The following is a 19,927-nucleotide window of genomic DNA, read 5'->3' on the forward strand; positions in this document are numbered from 1 at the left end:
TCACCCTCCTGCCCTGGTCCCCCGCTGAGGCAATGGCTGCCCCGCTGCGCCCGAGCCTGGCCGGTGTGACCGGGTCCAGCCCAGGGTTACCGGAGGAGCTGCCGGGTGCCACCGGCCAGGTCCCTCCACCCTGTCTCTTCCGCGGCACGGTCACGCTCTCTGACGCTGCGGGAGGCAGCGCGGGGACTTGCCAGCGTGCCAGGCCACAGGCCGTGCCAGTCCACAAGAGCAGCTCGGCTTTCTCAAGGACATAGGGCCAAGCCGGGGGAACGGGAGGCAGAGTTTGGGGCCCTGGCACCCCCCTGGTGCTCGCCGCAGCCAGCCCATGCCGGCAGCGGGTGGGTGCCCCAAGGGCCACACGGGCCGGGGATGCCGGGTGTGCTGCACGACGCCTGCGTCTTGCAACACACAGGTTGCCGTGGGGTGACACAAGGCCCTGGTGGGTCTCGGCCTCAGGGAGACGTGGACAGGAGCCTCACGGCACCGGGGAGCGCGGGCAGCCCCCGGGCAAGCGGGCAGCCCCCGGGCGAGCGGCAGCGACGGCCCCAGGGGCTCCAGGTGGTCCCTGCTCCCAGCGCGGTGCAGCGAGGACCCTCCCGCCGAGACGCAGCAGCACCCTGGGGTGCAGGGGTGTCCCAGGGGAGCTGAGATGTTGGTGGCCAAGGCAGGCGTGGGGCTGCGCCGGGCTGGCAGGAGAGGGCGCATGGCTCCGTGTGCCCCCATACACCGTGCCCCCTGCTCCGTCCCCACACCCTGTGCCCCCCGGGTGCCCACCGCTGCGCTCAGCTACCAGCAACGGCCTCAGCAGCCTCCGACAGGGAAACTGGGCCAAATGGTTTCGTTCCTGGGTTCTGTTCTGGTTCCACGCTGAACTGAATGAGGTGCTGCCGGCGGCGGGGGCCGGCGGGGGCTGCCACACGAAACCCGGTGCTTCTGATGCAGACACAGCAACAGCCACCGAGCCGCCAGCGAAGGGATTTCTCGGCATCTTTACTGAGCAGCGGCAGCAGCGGCAGCTGCGGAAGTCGGGGTGCGGGGGCCACAGGGGGAGGGGATGTGGGACGTGACAGCCATGCCGGGACTGAGCCGGGTGCTCCGCAGTGCTCACCGCAAACCGGCTCCAGGTGATCCAGCCGGCTTCCGGGGTGCAGCACGGCTTGGCCCCGTGCCGGGTGTCACCCGTCACCTCCCCGGCCTCAGGCGTCCCGCCGGGGCTGGATGCCGTGAACACGGGAGACGCCGAAGGGCATCGCCGTCCCCACCGGGGCGAAGACGGCGGGGGGCCGCGGCGGGGGGCTGCCACACAGAATGGGCGAGAGCTGCTGCTCCTCTTCCCGGGGGCGGCGCGGGGCCAGCGCACAGGAGAGGAGCCCGATGGTGCCCAGCACCCCGGCCGCCGCGCACAGCGCCGTGCCCACCAGCCGGCACGTCCCCAGCGCATGGTTGTACCGCACCGCCTGCACGTCCAGCACCACGAACTCCTCTTCCCCGATCCCCTCCAGCTTCGGGGGCACCAGGAAGCCGGCGGCCAGCGCGGCGACCCCCACGAGCAGGAACAGGGTCCCCGTGGAGAGGCTCACCTGGGGACGGGGGCACCCAAACGCCATGGCGGGCTGCACCCCGCGCAGGATGCGGGCAGGGGGGTGCATCTGCAGGGGAAGGCAGGAGGAAGGGGGTTCGGGGTCTCTTACCTTCCAGATGAGGGGGGCCCAGGCTCCGTGGGGCAAGGACCCATCCCGGTCCGGGTCAGGGCTGGCCCCGGTGCAGTCCTCGTAGAAGAGGTGGAGGTAGGAGCGCACCCCGTACCACTTTCCCTGCGCCACGCTGGGCCCACGGCCGCAGCTGCAATCCGGCTCACGGGTGGGCATCGGGCCTGGGGGGCACAGGGGGGCTGGGCCGGGCCGTGGGGACGGCAACGGGACCCTGGGACCCCCAGTGACTCCCCTCCTGCAGCCGCAGCACCCGCGGGGCTGAGTCGGCTCCTGCCCTCACCCCAGGGTGCAGGGTGGGGGACAGGGCACCGGTGCTGGATGCACCCCCCCATGCAGGAGCCATTGCCTGTTTTGGGGAGCAGCAAGAGGGACCCCAAGAGCTGCCCCCCCCCCCCCCCGCAGGGCTCTGTCTTGGCCACCAGGACCCAGCCGGGGCAACGAGGCCGAGGCCACGTCCTCGGGGTGACCAAGAGCATCGCTGCCCTTATCCCGGTGGGGCTTCCGCACGGGATGGAGGAAGGGAACCCCCCCGCTGCACCGCCGGGACCTGCCCGTCCTGGGCCAGATCCAGCCCCGGCACAGCCCCGGCACAGCCCCTGCCGCCGTGTTGGCAGGATCAGGCCCGACATCAGGCCATCCGCAGCCACCCAATCGCCAGCGATGGGGAAGGAGGGGCGGTGGCAGGGAGGGATGCGGCCACCTTTGGGGTGGCCGAGGGGCCGCTGCTTTGCAGGAACACGGGGGACACGGCCACCACATTACGGGGACAGGGCCACCACGTCACCTCCCCGCTGCCTGCCCAAGGATGGGGCATTGCCATGGGAACTGCCTGCTCAGCCCTTGCCAGGGCAGCCCCGCAGCCAGGCGTGCGGGTGCGGGTGCGGGTGCGGGGGGGGATGCGTGTGGAAATGTCAGCCCGGAGGAGGGCGAGGGGGGGGGACCGGGACCCTTTCGGTGCCGGCTGCGGCGCTGAACAAAGCCCTGCGCCGGAGAGGCCTCGCAGGGGGAACGCGCTGCCCGTGGGGCTGGCTGTCCCCCCCCCCCAGCACAGCCCCAGCCCCTCTGCCCCAGCCTGGGTGTCCCCAGCAGCGGGGACACGCTCGTCCCTCCATCCCTTCTCACATGCAGGGCTCTGGGGGAGTCCAGCCTGGTGCTGCCATGGTCGGGGGGGGGGGGTTCACCCTGAGGACCACCCTGGTGTGCCCCTGGTGCCCATCACTTTGCCCCCCCCCCCCCCCCCCAGGCTGGCCTCATCCTGCATCCCCCCCCGTGTCCCCACACAGGCTCACCTCTGCCCACACCCCTGCCCCCCAGCCCTGCCTGCTCCCCCCTTACCTCTGGGGGGGCAGAGGCCTCAGCACATCCTTCCCCGTCCCAGTGCCGTCACCAACAGCGGTCCCTCTGCTGTCCTCGTGTCCAGGAGGGATCCCACGGCACCGTCCACGGGTGGGCAGCCAGGCCCCGGCTTCGACACAGCCCCGGCACCGTCCTCCCCCCCAGGGACTTGGGGTGGGGATGGCAGGGGGGGCCGCGCCGGGGTGGAGGGGAGCGGGCAGAGCGGGTCCCCGCTGCCAGGCCGGGAGCTGCCGCTGCCTGCGGAGCCGGCGAGATGCTGCGTGCAGCCGCTGTGCGTGACTCAGAGCCGTGGCGGTGACATGTGCACGTGCCTGCGCGGGCAGTGCCGGACACCGGGCACCGGGCACCGGGCACCGGGCACCCAGCCCCGCGTGGCCTCGGCCCGTGGCGAGGTCAGGAGGGCAGCAGCCATGGCCGGCGAGCCAGGACCAAAGCCACGGGCCTCCCTGCTCCCGGCCGAGCCGGGGGCTGCTGTGCCGCCAGGCCGGGGCATCGCTGCCCCCGCGGCTTCGGCATCGCGGCCGGGGCACCCCGGAGCCGTGCCGGGAGCTGTCCCCTGCGGCTGGCGGGGTCACTGCAGCGCGGCCGCCCCCCGGCCACCTCCCCCCCCCCCCCGGGGACAGCCCGGTCCCCAGCCGCGCCCGGGCCGGTGCGGCGGGAGGGGAGGGCGGTGCCCGGGGATGCTCCGGGCTCCCCTTGTTGCCGTGGCAACAGCTGCGGGAGGGGGGGTGGGGGTGGCGGGGGGAGTGACGCAAGCGGCGCGTGCCCCCCGTGCCCCCCCTCCCCCCCCCCCCGGTCCCTTCCCCGCGGGGCCGGATCAGCGCCCCGGGGCCCCCCCGGTCCCTTCCCCACGGGCACCGCCGGGGCTGCCCCCCCCCCCCCCCCCCGCCCCACGGGTGGAGCTGACGGTGCCGTGGGGCTGCGTGTGCAGGGAGCGGGCACAGCCCAGGCGTGCACAGGCGTGCATGGAGCACACGCGTGTGCGCACACACGCACACGCACACGCTGTGCGTCCACACGCCGGGCAGGCGCGGACAGGCTGCACACGCGCGGGGCGCACGCACACGCCAAGCGGGTGCTCGCACACGTGCAGGGAGACGCGCACGCAGGCGCATACGTGTGCGCACACGCGGGGACACACGCTCACCCCCCCCGCAGCGTGGCACCGCGCCCGGGGGACGTCCGGCCCGCTCTGCCTGCCTGAGGGTGAACCCCCGAGGGGACGGTCAGGGTGGGGGCCCACGGGACACGCGGCCGGGGTGGGAGGCCGTGGGCTGGCGCGGGCGCCCGTGGACCAGGGTGGGGAGCTGCCGTGCGTGGGAGCCGGGTGCCGGCCCCTGGGAACCCCGCATCCCCCTGGGGATGCCGCAGCCCCGGGGAGCCCCGCAGCCCCCGGGGAGGAGCGAGGCGGCGCAGGAGGAGCCGGAGCCGCGGGCAGCAGACCAACACACTTTATTCCATAGTCACAACAGTCAGGATAACCGTTAGCCGAGCTTCCGCAGAGCCGGAGCAGGCCGCGTCGCACCCCTCCGGGACGGGCCAGGGGCCGGGGCTGCCCCTCGGCTGAAAGCCTATTTCTCCAAGACACCAGATACAGGAACCCTTCACTAACACGACACTACAGAGGTGACCCCGAGCGCTGGCGCTCGTCCGCAGGCTGCGCCGGGGCCCCGCCGGCTCCGGGGGCCCCCGGCCCGCTCAGCCGCCGCCGGGGCGGCTTCTTCCTGAGAGAGGTTTGGTTTATTTTTATTATTCATTTTTTTTTATTATTATTATTATTATTATTATTCGCTTTGTCTCTAGTGATGATGGGATGTCGCACGCGCACGCACACACGCTCGCACACGCATGCCAGCCAGCACCGGGCAGCGGGGAGGCGGGGGGCGCAGCGGGAGAGGGCCGCACGCTGGGGGGGTCTCTAAGCACTAACAACCACACGGCACAGAAAATCCACCACTGTCCACAACGGTTCTCCCCCAACAAATACACCCAGCGAGTCTCGAGGAGGGGGCAGGAGGGGGACGGGGGGGCGGGGGGGGGGACGGGGACGAAGCGGATGGTGTTGTGCTTGCGGCCGGGGCGGGTGCGCCCCGGCTCTGGCTCCGGTTCTGGCGCTGACCCAGAACCTGCTCCTGAGGAAACGTTTCGCCTGGCAGTCCGTGGAGGGAGCACCCCGGCCCGTGGGTGATGCACGGCGCGTGGCGACCGCGTGCCCCGAGAAGGCACCGAGGTGCTGGGCGAGATCTGTGCGCGTCAGAGAGCCCCAGGGCCGCGGGACCCCACGGGAACCCCAAACCCAGCTCACGCGTGGGAGGGGGCTTGGGGCGCTCCTGGCACGAGGCTGCCCGGGGGTGGGAAGGCAGAGCCCGCCGGGGCGGCGGCGAGGCGGGAGCAGGCTGCCGGCATCGCGGCTGGCCCGGCGCTTATTTGGCTTTTCCAGCTTGGGTGGGAGTGGGTCCGGTGGGGAACGGCCTGGGGGGAGGGGGGGGCAGGGACAGGGACGCGCTCTATACGGGGAACACGTGTCTGATGCGTGACGCCCGCCTGCCTCCGCAGGCTGGCACCCGCACCGGGGCTACTGAAACACCGTGGCTAACGCAACGCCGACACACACACGCACAGCTACCGCTACACACCGACACATCTACAATGCTGATGGCTGACCCTCGGGGAGGTGCCTCCAGGGGACCCCGAGGCCACCCGGGACGGGGCTGGGGGACACCGAGCATCCCTGCAAAGGGCCTGGGGACACATCTCTCCCTGCGCCACGGTGCGGGTCCCCACAGCTGAGCCAGAGCCACCGGCACCTCTGGCAGCGGGGCCAGGCGGGTCCCCCACCCCGAGCTGCCCCGGGGGGATGCCCTTCCCCTGGTCGCGGCTCCGTCTGGCCCCACGGCATGGGGCAGCCTGCAACCGGAGGAACCGGCAGCCCCAAAACGGGGAGACAGAGCCCCAGGGAGCGGGTGCCCCGCTGCCCCCAGCACCGCCCTGCCCGGGAAGGGTCGGAGGGGGTCCCGCACACCCAGAGTCCCTGGGGAAAGGGGGGCATGGGGGACCTCGGAGGCTGCTTCAAGCAGCGGTCCCCGCAGAGCCCAGTACAGCTCCTCTGGGCGCTGCCAGCCCCTGCCACGGCCAAGTCCCCAGGCCTGGCAGCTCGGGGTGGCCGGGGTCCCCGCCAGCACCCCACACAGCACAGCCGTACCTGAGCGCAGCCCCTGCCCCACAAACGCAGTCTGCGGCAGCCGCCGAGCCGGTGCTGCAGCCACGTGCTCCTTGGCAGCGAGAGGAGGCGGCTCGTTGCAGGAAGGAGCCATTAGGAAAAGCAAAGAAAAAACCGGCTGGAGGAACCGCTGCGGCAGGACCTTCCCTGCCGGGAAGCTCCTTGGCAGCACTCCGCCGGGATGCCCCTGCTCTTGGCACAGCCGGCAGCGGAGCACGGCATGGTGCTGCGTGGAGGAACACCGCGCCGGAGCATCGCCCACACCCCACACGCCCACCGGTGTTGGCGGCTGCTGCTCTCAGCCCCGTTTGGGCGGTTGCTTAAGGCAGATTTCCCACAGCATCCCTTCCCGGCCACCCTGCCCTGCCTGCTCCCTGCCACCCCGGCAGCATCGCCCACCGCGGCCGGGCACGGCGGGACGCGGCTCCACCGGCCAAGGCGAGCCAGCCACAAGTGGGTCCTGCGTGGGCACCGGCTCCAAGGCTAAAATGGGGGCTGGCTGCTTCGGGAAGGGCTCGTCCCTGCCGGGGTTCAGGGCGGCTCCGGGCGCGGGCTCCCCGCCTGGCACAGCCTCCTCTGCACAACTGCCTGGCGAGAGGAACAACACAGCCTCCCGCGTCCACGTGCGGATCACGTGCGTGCAACTTCGCTCTTCCCAAAGCGAGCGGCGGGGAGCGCGCACCGCAGGGAAAGCGCAGGGAAAGAGCCGGTCCTGTGGGACACCGAACCCCGGGACCCCCACGAAACAGGGCGTCGGGCAGGGAGGGCTCCGCGTGGCTCTGCCGCCCCCGGACGCGGTGCGGCCGGGGATCCCTCCCCAAGGGCTGCAGCAAGGAAGAGGAGAAAATTGAAGCCGTGCTTTAAATGCAGTCAAAAAGCAAAAAGAATCGGCCATTCACCGAGAAATGGGGAGGGTGGGATGGGCACCCAGAGCCAGGGCCGGCGTGGGTGCTCCCGCTGCCCGGAGAGCGGGCAGTGGCCGGTGGGGATGGGAGCGGCCGGGAGCAGCCATGGCCGGCAGTGCCGCAGCGGCCAGAGCCACGGGGGGAAGGGGCCAGGCGCGGGGCGCTGCCAATGAAAACCCGATTAGACGCTCGCATTTCACGGGCAAATAACCGCGGCGGCCAGCCACGCGTCCCGCGGTGGCGAGGCGAAGGCCAGACAGACGGACGGACGAGGAGTGGGTGTGTGCCAGGGGGATGGGGTGAGCAGGGAGCTCTGCCTTCCAGCGGCTTCAAGGCAAAATACCTGATTCCTGCATGTAAACAGCTGGTTTCGGTTCTTTTTTTTTTTTTTTTTTGTTGGGTTTTTTTTTTTTTATACGACCTGATTGTGGAAAAAAAAAAAAAGAGCGTTACCTGCAGAGCGCGGGACTCAGTAGGTAAAGACCAAGTCTGAGATGCTGGACATGAGCCAGTCCCCCGCTATCATCTCTGTCACCTCGGGCGTGCAATAGTCCGGGAACTCGAAGTGCGAGGAGCCTCCCCGCGGGAAGAGGTCGTGGTCCTTGTCGAAGACGGACCAGTCCAGGGCACCGCAGGCGGCACTGGCGGGGGCCCGCCCGGGCAGGACCCCCAGCAGCTCTTCCTCCAGCTCCTCATCCGAGGAGCTGAAGGAGGAGGGAGGGGACCCGGCCGACATGGGAGAGGGGGACCCGCTCTCCGGGGACCTCCCCGGCTCGGGGCAGGCGGCGGCGGGACTCGGGGGCGCGGGGGGCTCCTGGGGGCCACGCTCCCCGGTGGGTGCCACGTGCCAGGCGGCCGTGCCGGGCACCGTGGGGGAGTCCTCGGTGGGCACCTCCGGCGTGGGCTCCTGCGGGGCGTCGGGCGGCTTGGCGGGCTGCCTGCGGCCGGCAGAGACGCGGCCCAGCACGGAAGGCTTGATCTTCACCGGGAGCCGCGGGCGGGACGTGGCGGTGCCCACCTTGCCCTTTTTCCGAGGCCGGTACTTGTAGTCGGGGTAGTCGGCCATGTGCTTGAGGCGCAGGCGCTCGGCCTCCTTGACAAAGGGGATCTTCTCGGAGTCGTGGAGGAGCTGCCAACGCCGGCCCAGGCGCTTGGAGATCTCGGCGTTGTGCATGTCGGGCCACTGGTCCATGATCTTGCGGCGTTCGTGCTGCGACCACACCATGAAGGCGTTCATCGGCCGCTTGATGTGCCCGCTCGGGGTCTTGCACCAGGCGGGTTCGGCGTCGCGGGTGGGCAGTGGGGTGCAGGGCTCCCGCCGAGCCTCCGCGCCCCGGCCCCGCATGCCGCGCTGCACCATGCCGGGGCCCGGGACCCCCCCTCCGCCGCCGCCGCCTCCTCCGCCTCCGCCTCCTCCTCCTCCTCCCCGCCCGCCGCCGCCGCCTCCCCGCCCGCCGCTACGCGCCGCGCCGCGCCGCCCCCATTGTGCGGAGCGGGCGGCGGCGGCGGGGCGGGGCGCAGGGGGCCGCGCCGGGGCCCGGGGGCGCACGGCGGGGGCGGCTCCGCCGGGGCGGCGGCCGCTGTGATGCTCCGGAGGGGCCCCGGGCCGGCCCGGTGGTCTCCGGCTCGGGGATGCTCCGCAGCGATCCGGTCCGGGGACGCTCCGGGATGCTCCTCACCGCTCCGGGGATGCTCCGCACCGGCCCGGGGATGCTCGGGGATGCTCCGCACCGGCCCGGGGATGCTTTATACCGGCCCGTGGACGCTCTATACCGGCCCGTGGACGCTCCGGGATGCTCTGTACCGGCCCGGGGATGCTCTATACCGGCCCGGGGACGCTCCGCGCCGGTCCGGGGATGCTCCGGGATGCTCTGTTACCGGCCCGGGGATGCTCCGGTTCGAGAATGCTCCGCGCCGGCCCGGGAACGCTCTGCACCGGTCCGAGGATGCTCTGCTCTGCTCCGCGCCGCCCCGGGGATGCTCCCCCGGTTGAGTCGGCGGATGCTCTCGGTCGGGTGCGGTGCGGGGACGCTGCGGCGGGTGCGGGTCGGGGGGTGCGCGGGGGCGGTGCGGGCAGCCCGGGAGCCGCACGCCCCCCGGTGCCGCTCTTATAGCCGCCGCCGCCCCGCCCCCGGTAAACACCGCCGCGCCGGTTCTGTCAATGGGAGGCACCGCCCCCCCCGGCCCATTGGCCGCGGGGCGGGGGGGAACATCCGGCTCGGCCAATGGGCGCCCTCCGGAGAGGGGTTGCTGGAGAGAATGGCAGGGCGGCACGCCCCGGTACGGCCGCCCGGTAGCTCCCGGTGCCCCCCGCCTGAGCAGCACAGCACCCCGGGTGACCCCCGGTACCTTCGCACGAGCGTCCCGGTACCCCGGTGACCCCCCCGGTACCCACCCGGGGATGCTCCAAGAACTGCCAGTACCCGCTGCTCCCCCGGCCTGGGCACCCCGGTGCCCCCCACCCCCGCACGTGGGCGCCCCCAGGAGCCCCCACACCCCTCACGGCCCCCCGGGAGCTGCACCCCGGCCCGGGCACGGCGCTGCCCGGCCGGGACGCTGAGCATCTCCCCGGGACGCTGCTCCCGGACCCCGCCCCTGCCGGTCCACCCGGGGCGCCCCCTCTCCCCGGTCCCCCCGGCAGAGCCCTGGCCCGGGACAGCCCCCGTGTCGTCCCGCTGGGGCTTGCAGCGCTCGGCCCCCCCCGCGGCGTGGAAAGGCCGGTGCCTTCGTGGACGCGTGTGTGTGTCGTCGTCCCCCCCCGCCACCCGCCCCAGCGGTGTCTCCCCGGGGCTCGGCTCCCGGCGGGTCAGAGCAGGGCGGCGGGGAGCGGGGACGGCGGCCGCCGGGCGGGGAATGCGGTGCCCACGGGGCGGCCACGCCGCTCTCCCGGTGCCACGAGTGGGGCCTTGTCCCCCGCGGCGCGGCCCGGCCCGGCCCGGCCCCGCCAGGCCCCGCCCCTCCCGGCCTGACCCCGCCCCCTCCGCGGGGCTGCGGGCGGCACCAATGGCGCGGCGGCGGCGGCCCTGTTGCCCCGGAGACCGCGGGCTGCCCGCCAGGGGCCGCGCCCATTGGCTGCCGCCGCGGCGCGCGGGCCCGCCGCAGGGCGCGCACCCATTGGCTGCGCCGCCACCGCCAGTTGCTGTGGTAACAGGGGCCCGAGCGGGGCCCGGGGCCGCGCCGCCGCCCGCGGCCTGCCCCGGCCCTGCGGCCTGCCCCGGGGCCTGCCCTCCCGCGGGCCCGCTCTGAGCCCCTGGGCCCTGCCCACGGCCCCCCCGGAGCCCCGCTACCCGGGGAGCACCACACAACCCCCCACCGCGGCTCCCCCATGGCGCTGGGCCTGGCAGCCCGGGGCCTGCGGGCGGCGCCTGCCCGAGCCGTTGCCGCCCAGCGAGGCCGGAGGCCGTGCTCGGCACCGGGCACCCGCCACGCAGCTCCCGTATGACCCTGGCACCGTGCCCCGGCTCGGCCGTTCCCCCCGACCCACAAGGCTCTCCGGGGCGGCCGGCCGTCGCCCCGTGCTGCCACCGCGGGCTCTGCTCCCTCCCAGCCGTAGCGGCCCCGCAAGCAGCCGAGTCCCCGTCCCACGGGGCCCGTCTCGCAGGGCTGTCCGGTCCGGTCCGGCCCGGCTCCCACCGGGCCCGGGCGCCCAGACCCCTGGGTGGATCCCGCCCCGGTGGATCCTGCCCCTCTGCCCCCGGGCTCCTGCCGTGCGGTGCCGGGGCGGAGCCGGCAGGGGGCGCCCCTCCCGCCCCTTCCCGTGAGCGCGGGCCCCGCCCGGCCTCCGTACCCGCCTGCTGTCGCCATGGAGACCGGCCCGGGGCCGGGAGACGGGGACGCGGGGTACGGGGGATCCCCGGGGGGCGGTGGGGTATGGGGGGATGATCCCCGGGGGCCGGAGGATGGCGGGGGGCCATGGCGAAGGGGGGTCCCCGGGGGGCGGGGGGGCTCCCGACGGGACAAAGGAGCGGGCCGGGGGGGTCTCCCCGTAGGGGACAGGCAGGAGGACTCCCGGTGGGGCGTGGAGTGGGGAGGGGGGCTCCCCGTGGGGCAAGGAGGAGGGGTAGGGGGGGTCCCCGTGGGGAAGGGGAGGTAGGCGAAGATGGGGTTCGCCAAGGGTTCCATAGCCCAGGGGGTGTCGCTGCCCCTCTGCTACGACTTGGGACCCACAGAGGCTTATCCGTGGGGACGGGCAGAGCTGCGGGGCTCAGCCTCCTCCGTGGGGTAAGGCTTTTTCCTTCCAGAGCCTGTGCGGGGATGGATGCAAAGGGCCGGGTCCCGAGTGTCATGAAAGAGTTCAAGAGAATAGTAAGTCTCTTGTTCCCGTGGGGTTTATGGCATTTACAGCACTGTGGTTATAAACGCAGCGTCTCTCAAACAGGCCTGAGACTCGCTGCTGGTAAAGGGCACGAAGGGACACCTGGATGCCCCAGAGGAGTCGCGGAGGGGAGTCGGAACTGTGGGTCACGCCAGAGAGGTCTCTGCTCCCAAACCTCCTCTGACTCCCTGGTCTTTTCTGTGCTGCTGAGTTTAGGATTACGGCAAACGGCAGAAGGCAGAAGCAGAGGGGAGGAAATCTCCAGCCCGTAGGCCGACCTTGCCACCGCTTACCAATGAGGACAAGAAGAAGAAAGGGGAGAAGAACAAGCCAGGTTGGGGGAGATTCCCTTATACACTGTCCCTGCCCACTGGTGCCACTTTTGCATTAACCCAGCGCTTTCTGCTGGGAGACATTCAGCAAAAGCCACAGAAAGAAAATTACCCAGGGGGAAATGCTGAGGATAAAGGGGGAGAACTAGAAAAGACCAGGGAGCGCTTTGTAGGCTCGGCTCCTGGGCTGTAACTGCGAGCCGCTTTTGCTGGGGCCGCTGAAGGTTTGAATTCAGTCTCTCAGTTCTTTATATTTCCCTCAGCCACATACGACAGGAGAGAGTAGATGTAAGGCATTGAAACTGGACTGTGAACTAAGCACAGGCCTCTTTTTTTTTGTTTCACCAGTTGCATTTATGCTGAGTAAAAAAACACCCTTGCCTTCGGAGACATCATCATCCCAAGAGAAATACAGCAGTTTTACTCAGAGGAAATTAGCGCTTAAGAAGGCTGAATTAACTAAAACCTTGGAAGAGATCAAAATTACCACGGTACGTGCAACAAATATCCAGTGCTGAGATGTTAAGTAGCAAATCCATACAGTTACCCTGGCTGCCTTTATGGAGGAAATTCTAGCGGTCTGACTCACTCTTGCAAAATGGCACATGTTTATTTATTAATACACTGGAGGTAATTATGCTGCTCTGCTTAATGCTGGTGAAATCTAACCTTGATATCGTCTATCAAGAAAAATTAAGAGAAACCAGGAGAGAGTCCAGACTGTAGCAGGAGGAGGGATGAGATTTAGGAAATGTGACCTGTTAGAAAAGACTGTCGGTATCAGATTTTCTCAGTCTAGCAAAGAGAAGGTTGAGGTGGAGGACATGACCACAGCTTTTTAGGAGGTGAAAGATGGTTATAAAAGAGACGGTGATCCTGCAGCTGGCAGTAAGGAACGTGGGAGCAGGGGCGTGCTGTTGGGGGAAGTCCCAGTGCCTCGGCACTGAGGCTGAGGTTTGTTGTGTGATGCCGGGATGGCCAGCACCTTGTTGGTGCTGTTACCATGGGACAGGAATGTCCCTGGGATGGCAGACGATGCTAAGAAAACTTGGGGCAGGTGGGACTGGAGGAGTCTGCAACACTTTAATCCACAAATTCCCGTAGAATCTGACCAACCTGAAGAAAAATGCCATCGAGGAGCTGAAGCAGCGCAGTGCCCGCCTGGCAGAGGCCAACTGCTGGCTGATTAAGGACATCCAGCACACCGATGACAGCACTGCCAAGCAAGCAAGGGTCCTACTGCAGCAGTATGAAGTATTTCAGGTGAGGCTTTAGGGTTGGCCAACAGACCCGATGCAGGAGAATGCAGAACTTGTCATTGCTCGTTAGCACTGGAGAAGGGTCAGGAGCTGCCCGGCCCCCTCCCCTGCGCCGAGTGTGACTGGAGCATCCCCAGTCCTGGGGGGACCTCTCTGATGCCCTGCGAGGTGCCTTTTGTTTTGTCCCTGTGTTTTAAAGCCACGAGAACACCCTCACTCTGACTGTCCCAAGCAACAGTAGTCACTCCTCTAACACCCCAAATACATCCCTCCGTAATGTCCTTGGCTCCAGCTGGCTCCTGAAGCACCACGCTGCTCCCCAGAGCAGCTCCCGTGCACGAGCTGGCACCAGCCGCAGCGACGGATTCCTCTGTGCTGCTAATGCAAGCAACAGCACGTGAGAGGAAGGTCGGGGTGGTGCAGGGGGACGTTTCAGAGCTCTGTGGAATGAGCAGTGACTGGATTTCTCCCTGTGCAGAGGGTGAAGGCAATGGTGCAGACCTTCAATCAGAACCAGCTGGATACAGCAAGGGCAGAACTCCAGGAAATGGAGAAAACAATGGAAAAAAATCTGGGAAGTGAGTTGCTCACATTAGTATGAAGTGCAGTCCGTACAACCGTGTCACCTTTGCTTTCCATCTTCTTAGGTTACAGACACTGTGTTGATCTTATAAATGCCAAACAATTCCGTTTCTGAAAATGAATCCCGTTTGCTCTGTGGGGGTGATCTTCCCGTCAGCCTGTCCGGGGGCAGAGAGCCCTGTGACACCCGGCAGCCCGTGCTCGGGGCGTCGGAAGAATCGCCTCCTTGGCAGCTGTTTGCACCGTCCCGTTGGGGCAGGGTCTGGTCAAGGTGCTCTGATGTGGGGTGGCCGTTCCCACTCCCCACGGGGTGTGTAGTCTCTGTAGAAAGAAAGACTCAGGCAAATGCAGGACGGACTCCTTAGCTCAGTGAAGAAGTGAAGCTCTGGAACCCCTGGGTTGAGATTTTCTGTTTTCAATCAGAGCTACAGCAGCAGCTGGATGAAGTCACATCAAAGGTACAGGTTCTCCAGGACGAGCTCAGCATCCTGCGGACCTACATCGACGGGCAGTATCCGGAACAGGCTGTCCAGATAGTCCTTCTGCAGCACAGCATCCAGACCCTGAAGGAGCAACAGCAGGTGCTGAGACCTCTCCTTCCCTGCAGCGTTGCCAGGGAGGAAGGAGAGGGCAGGGGAGGAAGGAACGCAATGGTTATCTTGCCTGACGCTCCTGTTGTTTCTGTGCACTGCTTCCCGCCGTTCTCAGGAGGAGATAAACAAGGCTGAAGAAATGGGGAAGGCCGTCTTGGAGGAATTGGAAGAGAAGGCACGGGCGGAACAAGAAGCGCTATTACAGAAAGTCGTGGAGGTTTGTGGAGTTCACGTGACGTCCCAGCAAGGGGGAGCAGTGTCTGGGAGCTGGGAGACAAGGCAGGGGCTGCCACACGTTGCCCATTAGCAATAGCGTGGTGCAGCCGGCACCCAAAGAGTAACAGAGCATCGCTGCTCCCCTCCTGATGCCGTACTGGAGCTGTTTGTCAAGCTGGGAGGGTGCATGAGAAGCGCTTCTGAGTTGCTGCTGTAGTCCGATGTGTTGAAATCTTCTCAGACTCGCTCCTGAGAGTTTGCCGTGTGGAGGTGAGTGCACTGTGACCCAGCATTCACCCTGCTTTTATGGTCCCTGTTTTATTACATTATTTAGGTAGCTGCTTCGCTAATTGGCTGTGACACCACTGTGGCAGCACACATATGTTTATAATAAATTCATGAGGAAATTAAACTATATGCAGCACTACAGAGCAGGGACTGCTGTTGTTCTTCCCAAAACAGGAGGAACTCCTGTTGCACGGTTCCTGCTCGCATGATGTGCTTAGCACTTTTCCTGGGTTAGCAGCTTGAGAGCACTAAGAAAATAATTAATTACTGACTCCGTTTACAGCCTGCTCTGATGCAGAACTGCTGCGCCCTTTTACGGGTGAATTTATAAGGACGAGTGATATAAGTTACCCAAGCAATATTAATAAGCTTTCCCTGGGAAACTGAACTGGATCTCTTGAGTTCCTCAGTCTTGTTCCATGATCAGCACAATGTGATCTCAACGACAGTCTCTTTCTGGAGCTGGAACCCAAACCTTCTTCGAGCAGAAATCATTTTCTTGAAGAGTGACGCATCTGGACACGGCCAGCATTGGCACCCGGCAGCGGCAGGGTTTCATGCCGGTGGTTACTGTGGAGTTTCTTCAGCTGGTTTTCTTCTCTTCGCCCACACAGGAGATGTTGCTGCACCAGGATGGCCTGAAGCAGATGGTGATAAACAATCACGTTCTGCGACGTGAAATACTGAGGCAAAGGGAGGTGAGCGAGCTGGGGAAGAACCAGCACAGTGCCGCAGAGCCAGCCACCCTCAGCCCTTGCCCTTCGTGAGGGTTTTGTCTGCCTTAGTGGGGTACGTTGCCTTCCATTTCCACTGGAGTCAGTGGGCTGTTAGGCCATCCTGAGGACGAGCAGTCCAGCAGGTATTTCAGGAAGCCTGTTAGGGGCTTACTTGCGCGAGGGACGTTTTCTAGCTTTGCTGTTTGCAAAATCTCTAAAACTTTAATTCCTGCTTCTCTTGCAAAGTAAAGAACTCTTAGAAATGTCATTCATTCAGATTATTAAGGACCTGGAAGAGGAGATTGGTGAGCTGAAGGGAAGCATCCAGACGCTCCGCCAGAGTGCAAGAGACCCAAGAGAGCTGATCTTCGCTGACGTTCTTCTCCGCAGACCGAAGTAAGGCTGGTCAGTGGGCACGCACAGCCCTTTCTCTGTGGCCTTGGGTTGCAGAGTCTTTGGCACTGGGTGTTAATAACCTTACCCCATCGTTTCCACAGACATCACTGCGAAACCTGCACCCAGCCCAGGGTATAAACCCACAGTTACATTGGGTTCCGCTTGGGAAGACGGCTGCAGGGTCTCGTGGTCTTGCCTAAGAGCAGCTAGGAACTAGCCGCAACTCTAACACTGATGTGCTGTCAGCCTTGGTCACATCACATCTCTCTTCTGGGCTTCCCTTTGTGCAGCCTGCAAGTGGAGATCATTAGCGGCTGCAGCCGGGGACAGTCAGGACCAGCAGAGCTTTCCAAGGCCTTTGTGCCTACGCTGACTCTTACTTTATTGCTGTTTTCACTTTGTAGTTGGGAAACAAAACCGAGGGAAGGGGGCAGGCTCCCACGGAGCATCCCTGTCAGGGCAGGGCTTGCCCATCTAGAGCCGCCGTGCTGGTTGTGTGAAATGGCACCAGCGTTCTGTGAGAACACAGCCAGCCAGCCATTTCCCTCATATGTAAAAAAATGGATTGGCGACATTAGCTGGCAGCAAAAAGGCAAAACTTTGTTATCTTTCTCACTGCTTTTTTCCCTGCCCTGGTTCACTGGTAGCTAATTACTTCCTGAATGGAGGCTGTGGGTAATCCCCGCTCCTGCTTACCGGTGTGTGCTGTGCTGATACCGGATGTAAGAATTACAAAGCGTAAGGCAAATCCTCACTTAGCATTGATGGGGAGGAGGCCCTGCTAGCTCGATCGCAGGAATACTGGGCTCTCCTCTCCAGGGTCAGACCCAGACGGGCCAAGTCTAGGCTGAAGCATACCAACAGCCAGCTGCGACAACCTATTTTCCACCATACCCACGGCAGGCTGAGGGCGTAACGCTGCCCCTTGTCCCGTGGCAGCGGGGTCCTGCACAGGCCAGGACAAATGGCAAAAATCACAAATGATTTACAGCTACCGAGGTGCCTCAGCTTTCTGTGCTGTCTGCTGACCAGGGATACAAACCTGAGAAAAAAATGGGTCGAATGTGTTTAAATGTCGAGTGTGCTGTAGCCTGAAACCCGTAGCTGTGCGCAGAACAGCGTGCATATGCGTGTTTATTTACAGCAACTGCCTATACAAATTGTTCTTGGCACAGAGACGTCTGTTAACAGAGTCATTCCTTTCCAGCGGGTCCCGCCGCTGCAGGTGCAGGCCAGGCCCTCAGCTCCTCCGCACCTCACGTGCACATGGGGGTTATTTTGCATGAAAATATCATCCCTTGCGATGAGCAGACGCTCGCCCGGCAAACCGATGGTGGTGCGGGCAACGAGAGGGGCTGGATCTCCTGCTCCAGGGCCTGGGTTTTAGCTGGAAGCCAGGTTTGGCTGCAGCACTGCGGAGGCATGAGCTGAAGCGGGAGGAAAGCCTGGAACGTGTCAGGAGACCGCAGGGGGAGGCGAGCGGCTGCGTGATGGATTAGTGCAACTTAATTTTTTTCCGATTAAAAAATGATAAAAAAAAGGGAATTAATTAGCCTCAACAGCTGGTGGGGCTGGGGTTACTGAGGGTGGCTGGGAGAAGAGTTAAAAATAGCAGGAAGGCCCAAGTGGAAAGTTTCTGTAACATCACAAGTCAGGCATTTGGTGCTTACCCGCCCTGACAGGCGGGAGCCCGTGCCAGAGCCCTCTCCGCCATCCCTCAGCCCTTTCCCACTGACCTCCCTGCAACTTTTCACACGACTTCACCAGCCCTTCATTTTTTCTAATTAACCCTTTGGTTCCAGACACCGGATTTACTTCTTGAAAGAACAAAATCAGACACGAGCTGCGCTCAGCCTGGAAGTGGAAGGGTGCGTAGGTGCCCAGGACTCTTGCTGGCCCTCCGCAGGTCCCTGTGTGCTGCTGGCAGCGCGTGGAGCCCGGAGGAGCTGTAACCGCCTGCGTATCCATTCCCGTCTCCATTTCAGTTTCCCCTTGTTAAAAATCTTCTTGCTCCAAGGGGCCGCGGGTGGATTTCACCAGCAGCTTCAAGCCCTGCGCTGGGGGCACTCTGGACGCACAGTTTGTCCTGGACGGAGACGGAGATGGATGAGAGCAGCTCTGAGCAAGCCCAGCTCGCTGTGCTTGTCCTCTCTCTGCGAGAAAGCAGATGTACCTAGCTGCTCCGATGGGCTTTCTTCGCTTCTGTTTGTCTTTCGAGATTGACAGTGAGGGGCGGCTAATTTCATTCCTTCTCCCTCTGAGCCCCAGGGGTTACCTCTCGCTCTGCCCCTCTGGGAAGGCCAGTGAGCACCGAGCCTGCCTCGCAGAGGGCTCAGTCGCAAGCACGGTCTTAAGACGGGGCTGTGGAGCTGGGCCCAGGCTTGGAGCTGATTTCTTTTGTAGGCAGGGTTGTTAGTGGTCGGGCCAGACCATGAAGGGTGAGCCGAAAAGCAAAATGGCGCTGGGGTGAGCTGGAGGTCGGGCTGTGCTCTGCTTCATGCTGCACAGGGGCTGTGCACAAGAACCCTCATCTGGTTTTCAAAGGTTTTTCCTCCCTGCTCCCACAGCTGCTTGCTTCGTCCTGTGTCCCACAACAAGTGTCTGGTTCACTGAAAACCCGTCCCAGACCCTGGGGACACAGAGAAGGTGGCACAGCAGACTTCCCTCCACCCACCTCCTGCCCTCTGATGCCGGGGCTGCCGGGCAGGGGATGGGACACCTCCGAGCCCTGAGTGGGCTGCACAGAGCATCCGAGCAGTCGCCCACCTCCCACGCTGCCTGTGCGGGAGCTTCTCCTCCTCCTCCTCGCACCGAACCAGCCGAAGCACGGTGGCTTATTCCCGCTCTTTGCTTTGCCCTTCCTAACTCTCCTCTCTCGCTCAGGTGCACGCCGGATACCGAGGTGGTCCTCGGCATCCCCGCCGAGGAGACGCCACTCGTCTGACGCTCGGCCAGGCTCCGCTCGGCACGGCCGGGCTTGGATGAGGTGCCGAGCTGCAAAGCCCCTCTTTTGCCGTCAGCACTTCGCCGTCCCAGCCCCACTCAGCCGCCTTGAGGACCCGCTGATGTGGTTATACGGTGCAGTAAAGGTGTTACCGTTGTTCCCGGCCCACGTGGGCTGTGCCGCGCTCACGGGCTGCAGTCCCTTGGAAGGAGCACTGGGCGAGCCCCGCGACCGCAGCTCCCGGGGAGGCATCGCCAGCCCTCCCGCACTTGCAGCCCGACCCGTTCCCTTCGTGCCATCGTGGTAACGCCGGAGGGGTTGCAGCCAAAGCCAAAAGGGGCCTCCCCGTCGCTGCGTGCTGACGGTGAGGGGTGTCCTGGGACTGGCCCTGCAGCCATGAGGCTCTGCCAGCACATCCCAGTGTGGCCCAGACTGGCGTCCCAGCACGGCGTCAGACTGGTGCCCACGCAGGGCCGGTGCTCGGGCAGTTTGGTGCCAGCGCCAGAGGTGCCGCAATAAAATAAACGCCAGAGGTGCTGGCTCAGATAAAACCAGCTCCTCTTCTCGCCCGTGCCGAGCGAGCCTCCGGCCACGCTTTCCATCACCGGCCCTTGGCGACGGTGCTGCGGCATCTGCCGAGCAGGGCCCGAGCAGGGCTCCGGATGCCCGGCAAAGCACAGCCCCACCGGGCACCGGGCACCGGGCACCGGGCAGGACCGGCCCGGCTCGGTTCGCTCCTTACTTGGCGAAGCGGCGGAGCCGTGCGCTGCCCCGCGCCGCCGCGAGATGGAGCCGGGCCGGGGCCGGGGCCGCGGGGAGCACGGCCGTGGGGCTCGGGGGACCGGGCGGGCCCTGCCCCACGCAGGAGGGGACGTGGCGGAGCCCCCACCCGCGGCCGCGCATCCCGCCGCGGCGCGGCCGGGACGTCCCGGTGCGAGCGCCGGCCCCCGCGCTGCTCCCCGGGACCGAGGGGACGCGCCCCGGGGAAGTCGCCGTGCCCCCGCACCGGGAGCCCCGCGGGGACCTCGGGGACCGGACGGGGCGGCCGGGGCCAGGACCGGGGCCGGTGCGGGCGGGGGTGTGTCCGGCGGGG

General features: G+C 65.9%; 3 protein-coding genes across 8 annotated transcripts; 1 reads left to right on the forward strand and 2 right to left on the reverse strand.

The window, feature by feature from the left end:
- Positions 1 to 973: 973 nt before the first annotated feature.
- NRSN2 (neurensin 2) lies at positions 974 to 3,277 on the reverse strand. Of its 2 annotated transcripts, XM_075517276.1 has the most exons (3): positions 3,048 to 3,277; positions 1,692 to 1,873; positions 974 to 1,580 (listed from the first exon to the last, which is right to left on the reverse strand). In XM_075517276.1, the coding sequence occupies exons 2-3, from the start codon at positions 1,866 to 1,868 to the stop codon at positions 1,197 to 1,199; spliced, it is 561 nt and encodes a 186-aa protein (XP_075373391.1). In that variant the 5' UTR covers positions 1,869 to 1,873; positions 3,048 to 3,277; the 3' UTR covers positions 974 to 1,196. The 2 variants fall into 2 exon arrangements, with proteins under 2 accessions (XP_075373391.1, XP_075373392.1); XM_075517277.1 differs by lacking the exon at positions 3,048 to 3,277 and having other exon boundaries at positions 1,692 to 2,062.
- A 2,647-nt stretch (positions 3,278 to 5,924) lies between these two features.
- Positions 5,925 to 8,928, reverse strand: SOX12 (SRY-box transcription factor 12). Its single transcript, XM_075517373.1, has one exon. It carries the CDS (start codon positions 8,551 to 8,553, stop codon positions 7,663 to 7,665), a length of 891 nt encoding a protein of 296 aa, XP_075373488.1. The 5' UTR covers positions 8,554 to 8,928; the 3' UTR covers positions 5,925 to 7,662.
- Positions 8,929 to 10,338: 1,410 nt separating this feature from the next.
- On the forward strand, positions 10,339 to 19,905 carry C14H20orf96 (chromosome 14 C20orf96 homolog). Of its 5 annotated transcripts, none has more exons than XR_012777862.1 (10): positions 10,339 to 11,033; positions 11,725 to 11,842; positions 12,189 to 12,331; positions 12,945 to 13,103; positions 13,578 to 13,677; positions 14,105 to 14,262; positions 14,390 to 14,491; positions 15,393 to 15,567; positions 15,772 to 15,890; positions 18,774 to 18,793. XR_012777862.1 is itself a non-coding variant. In XM_075517159.1 (10 exons), the coding sequence occupies exons 1-10, from the start codon at positions 10,632 to 10,634 to the stop codon at positions 18,832 to 18,834; spliced, it is 1,446 nt and encodes a 481-aa protein (XP_075373274.1). In that variant the 5' UTR covers positions 10,339 to 10,631; the 3' UTR covers positions 18,835 to 19,905. The 5 variants fall into 5 exon arrangements, 3 of the variants coding, with proteins under 3 accessions (XP_075373274.1, XP_075373273.1, XP_075373275.1); XM_075517159.1 differs by having other exon boundaries at positions 15,393 to 15,476; positions 18,774 to 19,905; XM_075517158.1 differs by lacking the exon at positions 18,774 to 18,793 and adding an exon at positions 17,098 to 18,765 and having other exon boundaries at positions 15,393 to 15,476.
- The last annotated feature ends 22 nt before the right edge of the window (positions 19,906 to 19,927 follow it).

The sequence above is a fragment of the Mycteria americana genome, chromosome 14, assembly GCF_035582795.1.
Source record: "Mycteria americana isolate JAX WOST 10 ecotype Jacksonville Zoo and Gardens chromosome 14, USCA_MyAme_1.0, whole genome shotgun sequence".
Taxonomy (NCBI): Eukaryota; Metazoa; Chordata; class Aves; order Ciconiiformes; family Ciconiidae; genus Mycteria; species Mycteria americana.